Consider the following 22,812-nt stretch of genomic DNA (forward strand, 5'->3'; position numbering starts at 1 on the left):
CATCATTTTCCCCATTTGACTTTCTGCTATGGGGTCGTTCCTTGCTTGTGCAGGTTGTTGATCAGGGTTCTCTGTTTGTGATTGCATGAGAGTATTGTTATCAATGGTTGTTTCTACTGAAGAGTTTGTAACTATTGAGGTAGATGGTGGCTCAGTCGACATTTCGCTTAGATATTTCCGTGTAAGGTCCTTTGGTTGGATAGATTTCAGTTCCTCCAATTCTTCCAGGTCCTCCTCAGACGTAGTAGTTGTACTTCGATCATCAGAGTTTACAGGTGAGGAATGGACTTCTATTCGCGATTGGATTCCTCTCACTTGTACTGACTGCTGCACTTTAAAGTATGATCTTAAGGAGGGGGTCACTCTAATTTTCTGTTTTAAGTCACTTGACTCCTGACCCTTTAGTTTTGCCGTCCTTGTTTTTATGTTTTCTGATAATTCAACAAAATTAGGAAGCACCTTCTGTTTTCTTTTTGTGCTTCTAGGGGTCACATTTTTTTTTTAATAGTAAAGTGGTTTTGTTTTAATAACTGCCGGTTCCTGGGACAGTATGAGGATCTACCGGCAAATCCCAGGGTTTTTTCTGGCTCTAGTTGCTCTAATTGCGTGTCCTTTCTCCCCTCAATTTGTCTAACATTTGTGTCGTGATTATGTTTTCCTAGTTTTCCTGGTTGCAAAGGGTCACTTCTCTCTTGCTCGTTATTATTTGTTGGTTTTTTTGGGGTATAGGTTTTTAGCATTTATATTCACAGTATTCACAGTAAAAGTATCAATGTCAATATCAGGGTCTGCCCCCCCCCCCCACCTCGTACCTGTAGTTGCACAGTCTTACTCCACTCTTGTTCTTTTATCTTCTCCCCGAGGGATTCGGTTTGCACCCAAAGTGTTTTGACTTCTTTTGCTTCTTTTGCCGCTAAGTCGGCATTGAGGTCAATTATCAGGTCCAAACCACATTCTTCCCTGCCGCTCGTCCGGTACAATTCTCCTGCAGGGATTACGCGTAATGCAGCATCGCGACCTCGCTTGGTTTCTTGCACTGCAGACTCGTCTGGCACAGCGTTCATTGGAAACCGCTGTGACGGCTTTTCTCCTGCAGGCGGAGTTGATTTCTCTGCTCCGAGCAACGCTCCTCTCTCTTCGGAGATAGACGCGCTGATTCTGCCGATGTGCCCCCGAAGAAAATTCTGCAGTACACTCTACGGCAGGTCTGCAAAGCTTTCCGCGCTTTATCCCAGACCCCCGTTTCTGGTGGCAATGTACTTTCCGGTATGTTATTTCCCCTTGGGAGGCCAATGGTCATGATTCTGGTGAAAATAATATATAGTTTTATATTGTTTTGTTTTTCTCGTGCAGTTTTCTTTTAAAGAAGTCGTTGTTGTTGTTGTTGCAGTTCAGCGTTCCCGTCGGCGCCAGCAGGCAGTTTTCGGGATTTTAACAATGAGAGACGCAGAAGGCAAGCTCTCGGTAGTCTTCGAGGGGTCTTCGAGGGGTGCTTGTTTTGTGTGATACCGGGACCACTAAGCCCTTAGACAGTCACTCCATTCAGTTTAATCTTTGAAGTTGACATTTCAGAAGAAATTCAGGAGAGCGAAGCATCTTTTGTGTGGTGGTGTATTGGTGCTCGCGACCGAGCGTCTCAGCCGGCCGCCATCTTCCCCCACGAAGGAGTGATTGATGCTGGTAGTATACAACTGCTAGTCTGGGAGGACTGAGCGCTGCTGGTGGTCTACAATGTTACTCGGTGAGGAGTGGGTGCTCCTGGTTTTATGCAACTGCTAGTTTATGAAGAGTTAGTGCTGCTGGTAGTGTACAACTGCTAGTCAGTGAGGAGTGGGTGCTGCTGGTTGTATACAACTGCTAGTCTGTGAGGAGTGATTGATGCTGGTAGTATACAACTGCTGGTTGAAGAGGAGTGAGTGCTGCTGGTAGTGTACAACTGCTAGTCTGTGAGGAATGAGCACTGCTGGTGGTCTACAACTGCTAGTCGGTGAGGAGTGATTGATGCTGGTAGTATACAACTGCTAGTTGAAGAGGAGCGAGTGCTGTTGGTAGTATACAACTGCTAGACTGAGGAGTGCTACTGGTAGTGTAAAACTGCTAGTTGATGAGGAGTGAGTGCTTCTGGTAGTGTGCAACTACTAGTATGTAAGAAGTGAGTGCTGCTGGTAGTATACAAATGCTAGTCTGTGAGGAGTGAGTGCTGCTGGTAGTATAAAACTGCTAGTCGATGAGGAGTGAGTGATGCTGGTAGTGTGCATATATCAATGAATTGTAATAGGTCCTTGTTTGACCAGTCAATTGCCTAGGTATTTACTGTCTCCAGTTGTATTTCCCCTGCCCTAGGATCTATCGTGCCTTGCAGGGGGTCCCTCTTTGTCTCAAATAGAGTGCAACTACTAGCCTGTGAGGAGTGAGTGCTGCTGGTAATGTGCTACTAGCCCGTGAGGAGTGAGTGCTGATGGTAGTATACAACTGCTAGTCCATGAGGAGTGAGTGCTGCTGGTAGTATGCAACTGCTAGTCTGTGAGGAGTGTGCGCTGCTGGTAGTATACAACTGCTACTCAGTGAGGAGAGGGTGCTGCTGGTTGTATACAACTGCTAGTCAGTGAGGACTGGGTGCTGCTGGTTGTATACAACTACTAGTCTGTGAGGAGTGAGTGCTGCTGGTAGTATATAACTGCTAGTCTGTGAGGAGTGAGTGCTGCTGGTAGTATAAAACTGCTAGTCTGTGAGGAGTGAGTGCTGCTGGTAGTATACAACTGCTAGTCTGTGAGGGGTGCTGCTGGTAGTATAAAACTGCTAGTCGATGAGGAGTGAGTGCTGCTGGTAGTATACAACTGCTGTATGAGTGCTGCTGGTAGTATACAACTGCTAGTCGGTGAGGAGTGAGTGCTGCTGGTAGCATAAAACTGCTATTCGATGAGGAGTGAGTGCTGCTGGTAGTATAAAACTGCTAGTCGATGAGGAGTGAGTGCTGCTGGTAGTGTGCAACTACTAGTATTTGAGGAGTGAGTGCTGCTGGTAGTATACAACTGCTGTATGAGTGCTGCTGGTAGTATACAACTGCTAATCTGTGAGGAGTGAGTGCTGCTGGTAGTGTGCAACTACTAGCCTGTGAGGAGTGAGTGGCTTTTTCATATGGGTTTTCACAGTCACCCTCATATTTTCCTTGAGGCCACGGCTGAAGGTCCACTGTGGACTTATTCAATGATGGATAGGACTTCTTCTTGAAACGATGCTGCAGGCATAAAAGCAGTCCTCTTTCTCCCCTTGTGGACTTTGATGCTCTGCTTCCCGGATGAGTGTCCAAAAGTTGCTGGGCATTAACCTCTTAGCGGCAACGGTTTTTACAACGCCCCCATGCTTAACTTTTTTTAGGTTTCCCCTGCACAGCTCATGCGCTGTGCTTGTGAAATCTCTTGTATTTAATATATCTTATCTCTAGCCAGAAGTGCAGTTACCTTGCAGACAACAGGGTCAGGATGGTGGAGCAGGTGCAGCAGCACCAGGTCCAAAGGTTGTCAGAACGCCTGTAAACACATAATATTGCTGATTTTACTACTAAACAGGCAGTCACTATTACCTTGCAGTTAAAAGGGGACTTGATTCAAATGGTGCAGCAGGTGCAGTGGCACCAGGATCAAAAGTTCAAGGCAGCCCACTAAACACCTAAAATTGCTATATTTTACTACTAAACAGGTCGTCACAAGTGCAGTTATCTAGCAAATGCTAGGCTCACAATTTCAATGGTGCAGCAGGTGCTGTGGCACCCGGCCCACAAGTTGTCAGAACACACAAAAATTGCTATATTTTTAGCACCGGGCCCACAAGTTGTCAAAACTCCACTAAACACCAAAAATTGCTATATTTTACAACTAAATAGGCAGTCAAAAGTGCAGTTATCTAGCAAGCGCTTGGGTCAAGGTTTCAATAGTGAGGCAGGTGCAGTGGCACTGGGATCAAAAGCTCCAGGCCCCCCACTAAAACCGATTATTGCTATATGTTACATCTAAACAGGCAGTCACAAGTGCAGTTATCTTTCAGGTACTAGGGTCATGATCTGAATGGTGCAGAAGGTGCAGTGGTCCTGGAGCCAAAAGCTCTAAGGACCCCACTAAATTCATATTATTGCTAGATTTCACTACTGAACAAGACCGTTACAAGTGCAGTTATCTAGCAGACAACAGAGTTATGATTTCAATGGGGCAGCAGGTGCAGTGACCCCAGGACCCAAAGCTAGAGGCAGCCCAATAAACACCTGAAATTGCTATATTTTACTACTACACATGCAGTCACAAGTTCAGTTACCTTGCACACAACAGAGTCATGATTTGAGTGGTGCAGTAGGTGCAGTGGCACCAGGCCCAAAAGTTGTCAGAACTCCAAACACCTATTATTGCTATATTTTACAACTAAACAGGCAGTGATAAGAGCAGTTACCTTGCAGTTATAAGGGGCTTAATTTAATAGGTGTAGCAGGTGCAGTGGCACAAGGGTCAAAAGTTGTCATTACTCCAGTAAACTCCAAATATTTGTACATGATACTACGAAACAGGCAGTCACAGGTGCAGTTATCTAGCATGCAGCTGGGTCATTATTAGAATGGAGCAGTAGGTGCAGTAGCACCAGGACCAAAAGCTCCAGGCAACCCACTGAAACTGATTATTGCTATATTTTACAACTAAACAGGCAGTGATAAGAGCAGTTACCTTGCAGTTATAAGGGGCTTAATTTAATAGGTGTAGCAGGTGCAGTTATCTAGCAGGCATTAAGGTCTTGATTTGAATGGTGCAGCAGGTGCAGTGGCACCGGGTCAAAAAGTTGTCAGAACTCCTCTAAACACATAATTTTGCTAATAATTAATTATATTATTTCTCGCTTTCATTTTTAATATGATTTCATAATGTCATTGAAGGTATTTCCAATTTGCCTGATATATATATATATTTGTAAATTAATGCATATTATTTAGCATTTCGTGTACAATAAATGTACTTTTCCTTTTCAAAGAAAAAGCACTGCCCAAACAATCATTTATTGAGTGTTTTTATTGCGTATCAGTGAACGGTGATGACCAGCCCACACCACTCCAATGTAGTAGGCCTTGGACTGCTCTGCTTTACTAGCTAAGAGAGTCAGGCGCTACAGGGGGGTGCTTGGTGTCCAGTAAGGGGAAACTGGAGACCTATTACTTTCACAGGCCTCACATCCTGCACAACTAATAACCCGATTTCTTACAAAGCTGAATTATGAATTCGTAACACACTGCTTAGGACCTCACAACACGTATACCAATAAATAATACCTGAATGCAAACGTTAAGTAACACATACTCAAAGCAATAAATACTACATTTATGGTCCTTTTATTTCATAGAGGTAAGGGTAATATGACATGTAATCTCAGCTGTAAGATTATACACAACATTTGTGATTACATCTTCACATAAAGAGTGTCATGGTTTCAAATTATCTTTTGACCTGATCTATGAATGTTGTTGCATATAGTTAGCCGTGTGTGGCTATATTACACACACTGAGATTTGTGTTTGCGGCCTATTAGACTATGTACGAAGCAGAAAGGCCTGTTTAACTGAAGTGCCTCCATTTTGAATTTCGTAATCACTGCAAGTCTGCCTTTGCCTCACTTTAGGCCTAGATGTAAAACTGCTTGCTCCAGCAAAACCGTGCATTTGCTATGTTTTTTTCCTCTCTCTCTCTGCCATGCCCAAGGTTACACCTGCACCAGCTAATAAGAGTAAGAATGTTTTTCATTCTGATGGTTACACTTCATGATGTTCTCACATAAGGAAGATGCTGGGAATCGGCTCAGTTGCATTGGGCCGCTGATAACACGACCAGCTGGCAGGTGCAGACCCATATCTCCAGCTTAGGAAGGTAGTTTTCCAACGTGGGCGAGGCCGAAGCTCCCCAAGGGGTTTATCTTGTATTACCAAGGGCTGTGGGGCCAGTCCTCTAGATGCTCTTCTTTGGGTGAGGTTCTGATGGGGCTCCTCTATAAAGATATATGTTAATAAACCTCTGTTGTATTTTCTCCACTGTCTGACCGACTCTTCATTTGGGAAGGCATAGTAGGTGGTGATTGCCCGCTTGGCCCTAGAGTTGCCACATCCTTCAAGTGAGGTCTTGAAGGTTCCATTTGGTTCCTAGTTATGGTTTACATGGTGTGTTACTGAGTTTGTATATTGCAACTCTAACCATAATTTGCATATTTCAGCATTTATTTAGTTTTAATTTGTACCAAAAACTGCATTACCATTTCTTTGAGTGCTACTGTTTTTTTAACAATTACTTTTAGTTGTTATAACCAAAGCTAACCATAACTTAACCCTTTGATCTTTTTGCCTCGATTAAGCACCGGCCCCAAGGACACATCAGATGATGGAGACAGGTGAGCCATCTATTAAGTAATGTCATCCACGTAGAGATACCGCCTGAGGGACTGAATGTATTACAAAGTTTTATCATTACTTCTTAGTGTAGACTTAAATACACTGGGGAGGAGGATAACCCATAGTTCTAAATATATAAATGTGTTCTCATAAATTATCTGATTTTTTTTAAGACAACGGTAAGTAGAGACAGGTTACACATACATAAATTCACTAAAATACAATACAAATGTACAATGTAAACATGATTAAAAAAACAAAACAAATTGGGCATTGGAGTTTCCCAAATTCACAAATCTACAGTAGAGTTTATCCCTAGTAACTCTCCAAACGATTTAGTCCTTTTAATACTTCACCAGGACTTTGTCAGCCCGAGATCTGCTCTGGTTTACCTGCATAATAAGGTTGTGTCTTTTTTCAGCATGAAACGCTTGTTAACCAGGCTTTGTTTCTAGGACTAAATTCTCATCACACCAATCTGTGGCAGATTGCATGGTACAATAATAATAATAATAATAATCCACATTTGTAAAGCGCGACAATCACCCGTAAATGTCTCTAGGCGCTGGGTGCCATCATGAAGATTAAGCAGGCTATTGCCCAGAGTCACATGGTGCTGGGCTAACCTGCCGCCGGTGCCGGGGATCGAACCGTGATCCCCAGATTCCGGTGTCAGTCGCACTGGCCGCGGCGCCCCACCTCTCCCCTGTGGTATAGGACTGTGACCACAAATAGGTAACGATAGTTAATGACTTTTTGTATCACATCCCACATATTGCTGAAGGTGGCCAAGCATCATGTTATGTGCTGTGACCACTGGTCACCGCTCATACATCCAACATCCTTCCATCAGTACATTATCCATGTCAGACTTCCTTGAAAGGATCTTTGAATGTAACTCCACTTGCTTGTACCGGAGAGCCGGATGATGTGCTTTAAACTATTTCTTTACACAGTGTTCTGGTTTGGTGCAGATGTATCTCCGAAGAAAGGAGCACCTGGCGCTGCTGAAACCCACATGATTTAGATAGGCGCAATCCGAGCCACCGGTTATGACAGTCCTAAAAATAAAAAATAAAGTCAAAATGTTAGAACAATGTTTAAAATGTTCACAAAAAATGTTTTTTTTCACAGCTACATGATTTATGCATCTATATTTACAGACTCAGAATATAATACCTATTGGACACCTGCCACGGTGTGGCAACTCTTCGTGTGAAAATAAAAGATGGACAAAGAGGATAGCCAGGGTTAAACTGGTCATCAAGCACTGGCAGCAGGGATCCGGTCTGACAGACTAAGGGGGAAATGTTGCACAGTCTGGTGCGAGTGGGGACCTTCACAGACAGCCCGCTAAGTCCACTGGCTATAATAAGGTTCCTTGGCTCGCGTTTGGTGAATAGGTCAGAGCAGCAAGGAAAACTTAGCAGAAAAGTGATGAAATCATGTGTGTATAAGCTACCAATCAGCAGCCACAATGGGAAAAAACACCAATATAAAAACAAGCATTGGCAAAACCAATATGGCTGGCCCTTTTATTATGCATGATTCTACACAAGCAAAACACTTTAAAAGCACACAATACCTTGCACATGAATATCCAATTTACCCAGTCTCTTGCATACACATACAAACACACAAGCAAACCCAATGCCCTTGCACACATACCAAGAATGGAACAAGTAGGACATTTTAAAATGGGTATGTTAAGTAGGGGTGGGCGATAAATTCTGCGCTGCCAGTGGAGTTTGGCCACTCCGCATTTTGCTTGTAATGAGAGTTTCTGCCAACCACCGCGTGGCAGAGTTTTTTTTATGCATGGCTTGCCGACAGTAAGTTGTCAAGCGAGAATCGGCATCCTTAAGCACAATTTTCGGGCAGCAGGAGAACACCCAGCAATATTTTCTCGTTGCAGGCAGTCACGACTGTTTGTGGTGAGAAAACTGCAAAGAAGCAGTGCCCTCAGGTGCACCACAAGGTGCACATTGTCCTGAGTTTGCAGGTCAGAACAAGCTTCCAGTGCTAAAAATCAGAGTGAAGTGTAGACTTCCAGCCAATCGTGGAACTCCACAGAATCTCATGGAGTTTTCATGTAACACCGCGTGGAATGTCCGCAGTGTGCGAGTTCCGGCCACCCCTAGTATTAAGCCCATGAGGCAGTTTTCGGCTCATAAGCAAGTCTCCAATGACTCAATCTCTTGTTAAAATCTTTGAGAAGTGCAATAAATTTGAAATTGAGAAATCAATTAAAAGGAAATAAGGGTAAGACAAAAGTGGGAGGCTGGATGCAAAACTGGTGCACATTACAGATTAAGACCGCAGAGAGCTACACAAAAAAATAACAGATAAAAGTAAATTACACAAGATGTATAGTACGGTGAGGAACAAACAGTAAACATTTGGAGAAAGAGCGATGCCACATTGATACAGAAATATAATTGTTCATAAACTGTGTTTATATGAATTGCCCAATTCTAAACAAAATAAATTAATCTGCAAGAAAGGTATATAAGCTTGCACTATATAAAATAAACTAATCTGCAAGAAAGCTATATCAACTTGCATTGAGTAAAGAAAATAAACTAATGAGAACTATGTATTAGGATAAATCCTTTAAAGGCACATTTAAGAGTTCATATTGATTAAGAGGCTCCAGAAATACCGCAGTCTGTCTTTATAGAACACTCCGAAAAACCAATGGCTGAAAGACTGAGCCAAAGCCTTCTACCTAATTACTCTAGATATGTGTTTTTTTCTGTATTATAAAAGTCTGACAGACATGTACTCTTACCGAAGTGTTGTGAAAGGTCACAAATTTCAACCCGCACAGGGTTAACTCAGCCTTTCAGCTTTCCAAGGGCAACAAACTGAGCACCATTAGGGTAATTTTATCACCTATAGTTTACAATGCTTTATAAAATGCTATATAGTTTTTAAAAAACGTAACTATTAATATAATATATTTTCTATCAAATACAAATCCACTGATGCACAGTAAAAAATAGATCTGGACAGAAACTTTGCCCCTCAAGGGTGTCAAACCTGATGGCCTAGAATAAAAATGTAATAGGTATCAATTCTTGAACTAGTATTTAAGGCTGCATGGAAAGTAAATGAAACAAGCAGGAGTTATCAATGCAGCCTTAATGGTATTTTATGTCCTGTAGTCTATGTTAACAAATAGTCTCTCATATTCCAAATCCTCTTTCAATGGTTTAAAGGTAGTGTTTTGTCACTGGGGTTTTGTGTGTGCTATCACCAAGGTATCTGGCAATGGCACTGTGCTACAGATTGCAATAAAATCAGCTTGCAGTCTCCTCCTTTTTAACACTTAAAAGATTCCTCCTTTTAAAAATCTGAATAATGGTTGCTCCCCAGAGCACACACTGACTCTTTATATCTGAGCTGGGACGTCACTCCTTTTAGTGTGCTTGACTGGTACCCATGCACCTCAGAGAGCAGTAGAAAGCTTCCACTACTACAGCCAGCTTTGAAGCAAAGGGCAGTGGAGACATGAGGTGAAACACCATTCCAAGAGTATTATTTCAGAGCACCTGCACCTCAACTAATTACATTTGTTGTGCATTCATAGTGAACTTTATATCAGTCTAAGCACTCTGCTTGTTTTCTTATGCCTCATATTCTTTTATTCCATAGAACATGTATGGCAGGGTGAAATAGGGGTAGGGAGGAAGAAAACAAAACTAAAAAAACAAAAAACAAAATGTAGTGGAAAATGCAACATTCAATCGAATTAAATGTCCCAAGAGGATTGCATGCATTACCTACTGTAACGTTCAAGCTTGTCCCACTATAAAAATGTGCCCCGCCTACGATGGACAAAAAAAGTTGCTTTCAATCACTGGCATCAAGCCTGCTGGTGTATTAGGCTGCTTTTACAGAAGATGACATCACAATCAGTAATGGGATACAAACTGCACTGATAAATACATGCAGTGCAGTCCAGTAACCACAGAAACCAACCAAATTAAGGTTCCCAAAGGTGAAAATAAAAAGCAGCAAAGCTCCACATATATGTAATAACCTTAAGTTTGGAGCAGGTAAAGATCACAAAAGCAACAGCTTTTTTTTTTTGCAACTACATAACATAAGCCTCGAACCTCTTGAAGACAAGAAATGAGGGATGAACATGGAGCAGCTTCAAAGTGCCTCTAGCTTACAGATATCATTCATCACAAATGGGAAGCACTGGTGAAAAGTACACCACAACTAAGAGAATGCAGGCTTGAATAAGTTGACAACACGTGCTCTTGGATCGTAACCCTCATTCGCTTCCAGTATATCAAAAACCCTTAGATTGTTAAATTGCGTGGGATTCTCCAGGTCTTCCATTTTATGGGCCGTATTCCTAAATTTCACCTCGTGTTTGCCCACTTGAGTTTGTGTCTCTTTTGTTAACTTGAGTAGACTAGCGGATCAAGTCCCAATGCCACTCAAACTCCATATTGTTTTACATTTTCTGCAGTACCACCTGGGTCACAAGATGGGAGGTTTTTAGAGCCACAGAATCTTTCCTGTGCTCATCCCAATGAAGCTGTAAACGTTTCAAGAGAGTGAGAAAGGCTTCTTGTGCCCCACCTCTTACTTCATCAATAGCAGTATCTCCTCACACCGCCTTGAGGATGTTGTTTCATTACTAGAGGAAGGCATCAAGACAGGTATAGTAGGCATATTGGCAGGCCACTAGAGGCAAGGCAACCAGAAAATATAAGCTGCCGTGCATTTATCTTTAGCTCACTGGTAGGTGTTAGTTTGATACCCTCAGGGTCAGAGAGCAGTTTATCATCTTCGGAGATCCATTGTCCACTGCATCCATTATGCAGCCACTGTCATCATAGCACAGAGAAGCTGGTGACTCAATCTGAACTGTTCTATTGCACAGCTGGTGGACATCTTTCTGCTTCCATTATGATCGGGCTTGGGAGCATATCTCAACCCACCAGAGCACAGGTCAAGACTGGGGAGGTGCGTGCCACTGGAAAACTTGTTGCAACTGCTCACAACAGATCAGGAATCCTTCCTATAAAGTTCACAATAGCCTTAGCCGGTATCACCTTTGGAGGAATGAGAACATCACAGAGGCTTTTGTCAGTTTTTATTGGGGGGGGGGGGGGGGTTAGTCTTTTTTTTCGGGCAACTAAAATGTTGTAATCTCAAATAAGATGGAGAGAATTTTTGGTGTGATGCTGCCCTCTTTGGCTACTTTTTGTCAACTATTTTCTATGTGCTGAAGGTTCTACACTTCAAGCACCTTTTTTTATCTTTAAATATTTAGTGTTATTTTTTTTAATTAAAAACCTGTTCATTGCATAATAAGCCAGCAAACTTTTATCCACCCAACAAGTACCACTGCTATATATTTCCTTATGGCTCTGTTTCCTCTTTAATGAACTACATTTTTAAAAGAGGACACTGATCAACCTTCTTGATTGACAATATACTCACATGGTGGTGCACCGCTCCAGTGGTCTCAAAGTATTGTATATCTGCCCAGCAGTTGGCATCCCACAACGGCGGGTGCCGAAGCTGATTGTGCACACCAATTCTGACTATACTACTAATCAATCACTTGGAGAACACACCAAGGAGGGGCAGCTATTGGAGTCTGCCGTTGGTTCTCTTTTCTCATTGTCTCTATAAAGATGCTTTGAAAAAATGCCGTTGGTTTAGGCGCAGTACTATGAGGGAATACTTCTCAGGCCAAATTACACAAACTGACAACTTGGTCAGAGAAATGTTTAAAATTGTCCAAAGCTTTACAAATCCCACTGCTTTGGACAGTATATATGCGCCCTCTCCTACCATCCTACAGTAGCCTGTCAGACTACTTTAAGGAAAAGATCCAAATGATCTACTCTGCCTTTATTCTACCGACACGCCCCTCCTCCCTCTTGCAAAGTCTAACTCCAGATTCTCCCAGCACCTGGTCTGAATTCCACCCTTTGCCTTTCGAGGAATCACTCATGGAGTTGTACAAGTCTAAGTCGGGCTCGCCAGGAGATCCTTGCCTGGCTCTTCAGACTATTGGCCCCTTGGCCTAATCCCCTTTTGAACCAGATTTGTAACTGCTCCCTGAAAACTGGTATTTACCCAGCTTCCTGGAAACAAGCATTTTTCCTGCCTCAACTAAAGAAACCAGGTGAGGATCCAGCGGAGCACAAGAATTTTAGACCCATTTCTCTCTTAGCAGTTCTGGTGAACATTCTGGAGAAGGAAGTCCAGCGGCAACTGGCTGAATTCCTTTAATTGAAGAATCACTTCCATGGCTTGCAATCGGTTTTCAAAGCTGGTTACAGCATGGAGATAGGACTCCTCGAAGTCTCTGAAACCATTTATGCATCTGTGGACCAGGGCACCTCAGAAATGCTCGTGCTGCTTGACATGTCTGCATTTTTTGACACTGTTGCCTTCCCGATTCTGCTGGAGAGGTTGAGACAGGTGTGACTTTGGGGTACAGCTTTGTCCTGGTTCCAATCGTTCCTGTAGAACCGCTCACAAAAGGTGTTTCTACGTCTCCTCCCAGAAACCCCTTGTTTGCAGGGTACCCCAGGGCTCTGCGCTGAGCCCGCTACTATTCAATGTGCATCTTGCCCCTCTGGCGACCCTGAATGGGGTGTGAGGATAGTCTCCTATGCTGACGAAACTCAGCTGGTGTTCTCTTTCAAATAACAGTCAGAGGAAGCCGTTCTTAACTTTAACCAATGTCTGAAAAACATCTCGGCCTGGATGAATGAGAGCTGCTTAATGCTGAGAAAATTGAGGTCCTGTTCTTCAGTCAGGGGGTACCACCACCCTCTAATCTTTGGTTGCCCTCCGAACTGAACCTACAACCGAACCCAGTGGATTCTGCCAGAAACTAGGGGTTCAAATTTGATCACGACTTCTCTTTCAAGACAGAAGTGCACCATGTCTCTTGAAAGTTAAGAACTTTGAGAAAATTCTTACACTTCCTGCCAGAATACTGCAGGAAGGCTATGGCCCATGCTCTGATGACCTCCCAGCTGGACTAGTCCAACAGCCTTTATCTGGTGTTGCCAGCGTATCTTGTCCGCAGGCCGCAGATAATTCAAAATGCTGTGGCCAAACTAATTAGGAAAGAGCTGCTTTGACATCACATTTCCCCACACTTGCTGCAACTCCATTGGCTTCCTGTTAGCAGGAGGAATACGTTTAAGGTGCTCACTTTGGCCAACAGAGCCACCAGAGATCAGGCCAGGGTTATATGAGGCCGAGATTGCAAGTGCACCATCATGACCAGACCCTGAGATCAAACCACCTGCTACTTCTGGGAGTTCCTCGCTTCCATAAAACCAGGATAGGAGGCAGATCCTTCATGGTGAAAACTGCGAAACTCTGGAATGCTATCCCCTCCACTTCCGTATGCTGGAGTCAAACAAGGACATTAGGAAGGCATTAAAAACCTGTTATTTAACCTGTATTACTGACCAGTTTGTTACCCCACACCACAAATCTACAATTTAGCCCCAGGACACCTCTGCTGAGGGAGACGGGCACTCTATATAATTCATTTATTATTATGATTATTATATAATCACCATGCAAACTCACCACCTACCAAACTCCTCAGTCACCTCCGAAACATGTCAACTGGCTCTATGTAATGTAATATATAATTTTCATACTTCAAAGCAACATGCAGCTTTCCTTGATAAATACATCCAGGGGCCTAAATACAAGTTCATAAATGGCTTAGCAAAAAACACTAGGACAGGGGACAGATCTGCCTTGTGCCCCCATATATTGCTGTAACCCAAAAGACCAACCTAATAGGTCTGTATTTTGTGAATAGGTACATCTAATGAACGAGGGATTATCAAAACAATTGAGTCCTCTTTACGGTCGTCACCCGGGTTGTAGCATGCAAGAAGAATGGTGATTTGAGAGTATGTGTGGATCTGTGAAGTCTGAATAAGCACAATTGGATTAATATGCATCATTTCCCAATGATCACTGAATTGGTGACCATGATTGGTGGTTCCAAATGGTTTTAAACATTTGATATGGCAGCAGCTTATCATCAGTTTGCTTTTGATCCATCTTCAAGACACCTATCTTTCGCGTCACCCATAGGCACGTTTCAATATTGCAGGATGCCATTTGGGTTGGAGTCAGCTGATGCCATTTGTCAGAGGATAATGTTTCAAATGTTTAGGGTTTTAAAAGGTATGGTTGCATTTCAAGACAATGTTTTGATTTTGGAGCGAGAAGAGCAGGTCAATATTGTAACAAACGTGTTGAACATAATGCAGGAAAGAGGAGAGGCATTGAGTCAAAAACATGCCACTTTCTGAGAGATAAGGAAGAATATTTAGTTCATGTAGTGTCTGAGAAGGGTGTAGAACCAAGGCCTGTGCTAGTCAAAGTCAGAATTGACGCTTCTCCATCAGTTGACAAGACTGGACCCAAGTCTTTTATTGGTCTTTGTGAGTTTTATTCAAGATTAATATCCAAATACATGTCAAAAGTAAAAAAACTAACCAACACTATAAAGAAAAGAGCTTCCTTTTTATGGGACAAAGGTTTTCAAGAAGCTTTTGAGTGGATCAAGTCTCAATTGATGGAATCAAGGTTTGTGAAACTTTGTGGTCAAAGGCTGCAGTATACGGTCACGGTTGATGCAAGCCGGTTCGGACTAGGAGCAGTACTCTCACTAGTTAAGGATGGTGTAGAAAACACATTGGATATGCTTCTAGAATGTTGAGAGGGTCTCAGATAAATGTTTTCAGTTATTGAAAAAGAGTTATTAGCCAGTTTGTGGGCCATTAGGAAATTTTACCCATACATATGGGGTGACCGGTTTATCTTGCGAACTGAACACAGTATTTTAGTAACCATTTGGTCAGGAGAGTTGTTGCAGTACAACTTTGAGGTTTTGTACCTTCCTGGGAAAAAAAAACCAAGCAGATTAGTTGTCTAGATTTCCGGTTGAAGAAGTAGATGTAGAAATCACTGAGAAAGAGGAGCAAAAAAATTGTTTTTAAAGCATCTTTTGTCTTAAATAATGTGTGTAATTGGTGAGGTTGAATGGACGGAAGAATTGACCAAAGGCATGTCTTTGGTACAAGTTAAGAGTTTTCTAAGGAAAGGGTGGCCAAACGAGAAAAATGTATCCTATCAATTTCAAACGTTTGTGAAAGTTTCTACTTAATGGTCAGTGGAAGATACTATTCTAATGTGAGGTGAGAAGTATGCACCCCAGACAGCTTGAAATAGAGAATTGTGAGTTGCAAATGAGGGCCATTTGGGCACAGCACTCAGTAAATGCAGGGTGTTGAAATATATTGGTGGCCAAGTATGGACAAACATATTAATGAGCTTGTAAGTGATTGTGTGTTAGGCAATAGTTGTGTGGAAGGTCTCAAGACTAGGAATCCAGCGTTGCAATCTATTTAATTGCCCTATGAACAATGGGACAAAGTACTGGATTCAAGCAAGCCTGGCTGAAGATGGCTGTAATGCCAAAAACCGGTCCTAGGAAGCTTGAATCCGGTCCAGGGAAGGCATGGCTTGGCAGTTCGGGCTGGACAATTCCCATGAGGCACAGGGTCAGACTGATTTGCATATGGCCATGTCTGAACTGGGGTGGCAGAGTGGGCTAAAGAACGGTGATGGATTAAACCCAGATCTGTTGACTGGGTGTGAGTGTTTGATTGGTTCAGATGCTCCATCCATCACCACCCCCTTTTGTACCGCTTTGTCTCCATAAGTTGGCAGGGTATGCTCAGACGTGGGTCCCTTGCTCACTTTGCCACTGGATTCAAGCAATCCTGGCTGAAGAAGGCTGTAATGCCAGAAACCTGTCCTAGGAAGCTTGAATCCGGTCCAGGGAAGGCATGGCTTGGCAGTTCTGACTGGACTGTTCCCATGAGGCACAGGGTCAGACTGATTTGCATATGGCCATGTCTGAACTGGGGTGGCAGAGTGGGCTAAAGAACGATGATGGATTAAACCCAGATCTGTTGACTGGGTGTGAGCGTTTGATTGGTTCAGATGCTCCGTCCATCACTACCCCCTTTTGTACCACAAAGTAGGCATTGACATTGTGGGTCGTTTAAATTGTTAGTCACAAAGCAATGTACAAAGTTCCCCAAGGTGGAGTGGTGGAAAACTAGAGTATGTTGAGTGAAGCGTGAAAAAGAGAGGGAGAGAAAAGCCAAAGAAGGGGAATACCCTTGTTGGAACTAAAACCCTCACACACCTAGCAAGCTAGATGTCATGCTTCATCATATGGGTTCTGCTCCTAGTCAGACTGGTGCCGCAATGTCTGACGGGCACCCATAAAGGGGCTCTTTATAGGAGATCTTTTGTTCCGGCCATATGGTGCAAGCGGGTGTGCGGGAAGAAAAAGGGTGTAGTCGTGAGAAAAGTGGTGAAGATTAAAAAAGGTGGGTCAGTCCACAATTAAATTTATTGGCGTGGCTGGCGCCCTTGGTTAAAATGGTGGGAGGGGAGATGTATGCTACGGGTGGTATTTAAGCTGTAAACCTACAACCCCCTGAACAGGTCAACATGTTTCTTGCCCGGATGGCAATTAGTCAGGACCTTAGTGAGACGTACTACACAGTGAGAAAATGGGTGTTCATACAACCTTATTTCTTGAGGTCGTATAAGGCAGGCAAAGCGGTCCTGCTGAGTAGGGGTGACCTAAAGGAAATACATAACAGAAAAGGCATTGTTGTGGTTCTGTTTATGTTACAAGGTCACACAAACAAAAAATTCAAAGACATACTCGTGGGTAAAAAAGGAACAGTGACTGCACAAAAAATGGCAGGGGCCTTCTCAAAAGGAAAAAGTGATTTACGATGCAAGGTTAAAAAAGTTAAAAAAGTTAAAAAGACGCTAAACAAGCGGCACGGGAGTAGAGGCACAAAGTAACAGATCTTACCCTAAGGGAGATCCTAAGGTGCCCCGCAGTCTGCTCCAGTAGGACCTGCACGTAAAGGTCAGGTACCTGGGAGAAGATGGAGAGTAGAGCAATGAATAATGCTCAACAGTGGTAGCCCGTGGTGGGTCAGGACTCACAGAGTGGAAATTGCCGACGGGGTGAGAGGAAATCGGAAAGACCATTTGTGCGCCGGTGTAGCCATAGGGAACCAAGTGAACCTAAGGCAACAAGTAAGCCAAAGTGAGCACCTAAACACTGAATCAGCTCAGGCTGTCACCGCGTACCCGAGCGGGAATCGCTGGGGAGCAGGTTCCAGTCCTGGCCAAAACTACGTCCAGGGCACAACAGAAGCACACGTTAAAAAGGCGCCAACAGTGGTAGCACTCGCGTCCAAAGGACAGTGTCGATCAACTGGAGGTGTGGGATCACCCTCTGTCCCATTGGCAAAACCGCACCCGCCATGAACTGAAGCCGGCTGGGTTCACGAGGCGGGAGAACGTTATAGGGAATCGAAGCAAACTTACCCGGATAGCGTGCGGTCAGCGCCACTAACACCTACCCCCACCGTCTGGTCAGGACAGAGCAGCTGGTAACGAGACCAGCGTCCATTTGGAGTACAAGTAGCTCCTGTCTCGCCGAGTCCGCGTGGGGGCGGAGCTTCAGTGGAGGACTGCGCATGCGTCAGAGTGGAAAGCTTCAGAACACTACAGCGAAGCCATCAGTGATGACAGTCGTCTGAACAAGGCGGCCATCTTGGGGTCGAAAAGTAAGCCGGTACATATCAAAGGGTTAGTATGGATGTGGAACCAGCTGGGTGAGAATTACTGTGACAGTGCCGACCATGGTACTGAATCATTGAGGCTACATGTGTCAAGTTGGAGGCGATGTACCCATCTCTGTTCGATTCTGAACAGTGCCCACTGTGAGATGAGAGGATGGGACTCTAAGACTAACCAGCGTATGTTGTCTGCCTGATGGCCCTGCTGGGTGTAATGTTCATACAGCCTGGTATGTGTCCTGAGACACCTGATGTTACTTTTGTGCTCCATGATGCGTAATTCACTTACTCACCTGGTACTGTTGCAGTTGGTATTACGCATCATGGAGCACAAAAGTAACATCAGGTGTCTCAGGACACATACCAGGCTGTATGAACATTACACCCATCAGGGCCATCAGGCAGACAACATACGCTGGTTAGTCTTAGAGTCCCATCCTCTCATCTCACAGCGAGCACTGTTCAGAATCGAACAGAGATGGGTACATCGCCTCCAACTTGACACATGCGACCTCAATGATTCAGTACCATGGTCGGCACGGTCACAGTAATTCTCACCCAGCTGGTTCCACATCCATACTAACCCTTTGATATGTACCGGCTTACTTTCCGCCCCTAAGATGGCCACCTTGATCAGACGACTGTCATCACTGACGGCTTCGCTGTAGTGTTCTGAAGCTTTCCACTCTGACCCATGCGCAGTCCTCCGCTGAAGCTCCGCCCCCACGCGGACTCGGCGAGACAGGAGCTACTTGTACTCCACATGGACGCTGGTCTCTTTACCAGCTGCTCTGTCCTGACCAGACGGTGGGGGTAGGTGTTAGCGGCGCTGACCGCACGCTATCCGGGTAAGTTTGCTTCGATTCCCTATAACGCTCTCCCGCCTCGTGAACCCAGCCGGCTTCAGTTCATGCCGGGTGCGGTTTTGCCGATGGGACAGAGGGTGATCCCACACCTCCAGTTGATCGACGCCGTCCTTTGGACGCGAGTGCTACCACTGTTGGCGCCTTTTTAACGTGTGCTTCGGTTGTGCCCTGGACGTAGTTTTGGCCGGGACTGGAACCTGCTCCCCAGCGATTCCCGCTCGGATACACGGTGACAGCCTGTGCTGATTCAGTGTTTAGGTGCTCACTGTGGCTTACATGTTGCCTTAGGTTCACTTGGTTCCCTATGGCTACACCGGCGCACAAATGGTCTTTCCGATTTCCTCTCACCCCGTCGGCAATTTCCACTCTGTGAGTTCTGAGCCACGACGGGCTACCACTGTTGAGCATTATTCATTGCTCTACTCTCCATCTTCTCCCAGGTTCCTGACCTTTACGTGCAGGTCCCACTGGAGCAGACTGCGGGGCACCTTAGGATCTCCCTTAGGGTAAGATCTGTTACTTTGTGCCTCTACTCCCGTGCCTCTTGTTTAGCGTCTTTTTAACTTTTTTAACCTTGCATCGTAAATCAATTTTCCTTTTGAGAAGGCCCCTGCCATTTTTCATGCAGTCACTGTTCCTTTTTTACCCACGAGTATGTCTTTGAAGTTTTTTGTTTGTGTGACTTTGTAACATAAACAGAACCACAACAATGCCTTTTCTGTTATGTATTTCCTTTAGGTCACCCCTACTCAGCCTGCCTTATACGACCTCAAGACATAAGGTTGTCTGAACACCCATTTTCTCACTGTGTAGTACGTCTCACTAAGGTCCTGACAAATTGCCATCCGGGCAAGAAACATGTTGTCCTGTTCAGGGGGTTGTAGGTATACAGCTTAAACACCACCCATAGCATATATCTCCCCTCCCACCATTTTAACCAAGGGCGCCAGCCACGCCAATAAATTTAATTGTGGACTGACCCACCTTTTTTAATCTTCACCACTTTTCTCACGACTATACCCTTTTTCTTCCCGCACACCCGCATGCACCATATGGCCGGAACAAAAGATCTCCGATAACGAGCCCCTTTACGGGTGCCCGTCAGACATTGCAGTGCCAGTCTGACGAGGAGCAGAACCCATATGATGAAGCATGACATCTAGCTTGCTAGGTGTGTGAGGGTTTTAGTTCCAACAAGGGTATTCCCCTTCTTTGGCTTTTCTCTCCCTCTCTTTTTCACACTCAACATACTCTAGTTTTCCACCACTCCACCTTGGGGAACTTTGTACATTGCTTTGTGACTATTCTCTTGGACCCCGTTAAAAATTGTCCTTTTACGGTTCCTTCTGTTGTCATAATCCTTTCAATTGTTTACAATCTTTGTCTAGATTTGCTGTGGTCTTAATAGACTACTTCTCAAAGTGGCCAGAAGTTAATTTTATTGGGAATCCTACCTCAAAAAAGTTACGGATTTGAACTAATGTAAGGGGGCACCATGCACCAATCCAGACAACCCTTATGGGGATTTAAGAGTTCTGAGACAACCTTAGAAAGCTATCCTTATGGTAGCTATGGAGAGCAGCCTTCAGGCTTAGTCTTGAAGGAATGTAAAGCAGCTTGTTTTGCCAGAAGGCAATCTTATAGAACAGATTAAATGAAAAGCACTACACCAAGGGGCAGATTTATGAAGGACTTGCGCCACGTTTACGCCGCCGTTGCGTGACGCAACGGCGTGGAAACGTGGCGCATCCCTGCGGCCTATTTACAACGTGACGCATATAGGCAGATGCGTCACGTTGTAAAGCCCTGCACCACATGAAACCTGCGTCAGGTTTCATGTGGGCGTTCTGTCGCAGGGTGGGCGTTCCCTCATAGGAAAGCCCCGTAAAACTGACGCAGTGAAATCTACAAGATTTCACGGAGTCAGTTTTACGAGGCTGCGTCAAATCCTTACGCCTGCTTGAAGCAGGCGTAAGGAGTGATGCACCACGTTATGTATGGGTGGCCTCTGTACATTGCAGGAGTTGCGTCACACTTGCGACGCTACTCCAGCAATGCGACGCCCGTATATCACAAGATGCGTCACGAATCTGCCCTTCCTTGCACCATGGTGCGCCGCATTGTAAATGCGGCGCATCTGTGGTGCCGCAAGGAGGGAATTGCGTGGCGCATCATTTCTGGCGCATCCCTGTTGATTTGCAGAGATGCGCCAGAACTCAAAAATCTGCCTCCAAGTATTTATAAAAATATGGATTTATTATAAACACCCTCTGGTATGTCACAATATCTCCAACATGGACATAAACACAATGTACACAATACTTACGCAAAGAAACACTGTAAATAGCAGGAATACACAGTGGATCCCAGGGGGGGACTAAACCATATACTAATAAAGTGGTATAAGAACCACAAATCGAGTCAAGACAGTGTCGAGAGGTGGTAGAATCGCTGGGGACCCAAGGAACCATCCTAGGTGAGTAGATAGGGACCGCATGGAGAACATATGCAGTGTGAGTACCCGACTGCGTGCTCCATACAACTCTACGGGTAAGTTGCAGTTGGAGTTTTAAAGATTAAGGACCCTTCCTAACGGACACTGAAGAAACCCAGTGGAAGACAGAAGGTTGGAGAGCCAGCCCACCCATGGATACTCTAGTACCCACACCAGGGAAGCCGGGTGCATTGATGTGAAGTGGTTTCGGAACCTGCAGTCAAACCCAATAGAGGACTTCAGGAAAGTGCCACTGCTGGAAGAGGAGAACGTGTCCGTTGGAATCCAAACATGGATTCTAGACGAAGAGTCCCTGAAAGCAGAGGGGACAGAGTCTGGGTCACTTAAGAGGGACCAGGGGCTCAGTAGACGAATATTCCTCGATGTAGGGTGCTTCAGGATAGTTGACGGCTATCTTCACTATGCAGCTGTAAGGACCAAGCTATGGTGAGGATGACCAAGAGCCAGGTACGAGCTGTTCCACGAAGAATGTCGAGTGCTGAGGGGTTGCTGTCCGGAGGAAGCACCAACAAGCCATGGCAGCAGCAAACCATGCAGGAAGTCAAGAAGGTTTACGGTTGGAACCAGCAAGGTCCAGGGGAGAAGCAGGGGAGTCAGGGCAGGCGCAGAACAATCAGGGGAGCCCAAGGAAAACAATGATGACCCTCAGTTGGACCCACAGGCTGGAGACACAGGACTCGGGAGAGGACTTCAAGCAGCTTTACAAAATAACAGTTCATGGAGCACACGGTGTGATGTGGTTGAAGATCTTTGCAGAAGAAGTTGCCATACATTGGGGCTTCTTGGAACCAATGCACTTGTGACAGAAATGCCCACAAGTATTTGCACTTGCAAAAGTACGCAGTGCACAGGGCTTCGAATACTGCAGCCTCCACGGGGGATTCAACCGCAGACTGATTGAGAGGGCAACTCATGCCTCGAGGACATAGGAACCCACCTCCTGTGTTGTTGAACCCTTTGGAGGTGTAGGAGCTCAGGATCAGCATACCCGTCAGCAGTGTTGCGGTGCTTGGGAATACAGGGGAGTGACTCCAAGGGAGATTATCTTCAGGTGTCTTGGATGCTCCACAGGTCCTACACAGATCCTGTACGGTGCATGGGCACAGACGAGGCCGCAGGGAGACGAAGTCAGGCCCAAACTAAGTCCAGTTAAGTCTAAAGTGCCCAGACGGTCACAGTCCTGTCTGGGAGGTGATCAAACCTCCCTGTGACAGGATGCCTATTCTTCCACCTTCCTCTGCTCAAGATTGGCCCAGCAGCAGAAGGGCAGGAATAGGTCTCTGGTTGGCAGCAACCATTTTATGCTGTCCGGAT

General features: G+C 44.8%; 1 protein-coding gene across 1 annotated transcript in view; it reads right to left on the reverse strand.

Moving 5' to 3' along the window:
• Positions 1-7,210: 7,210 nt before the first annotated feature.
• LOC147700931 (C-type lectin domain family 2 member B-like) overlaps positions 7,211-22,812 on the reverse strand; it is a 51,830-nt gene continuing 36,228 nt past the window's right edge. Inside the window, exon 5 of the mRNA XM_086929271.1 lies at positions 7,211-7,473. Within this exon, the coding sequence (XP_086785397.1) occupies positions 7,353-7,473 (121 nt within the window). The 3' untranslated portion in view covers positions 7,211-7,352. The remainder of the gene's footprint in view (positions 7,474-22,812) is intronic.

This window comes from Lissotriton vulgaris, chromosome 7, assembly GCF_964263255.1.
Source record: "Lissotriton vulgaris chromosome 7, aLisVul1.2, whole genome shotgun sequence".
In the NCBI taxonomy this organism is placed as follows: Eukaryota; Metazoa; Chordata; class Amphibia; order Caudata; family Salamandridae; genus Lissotriton; species Lissotriton vulgaris.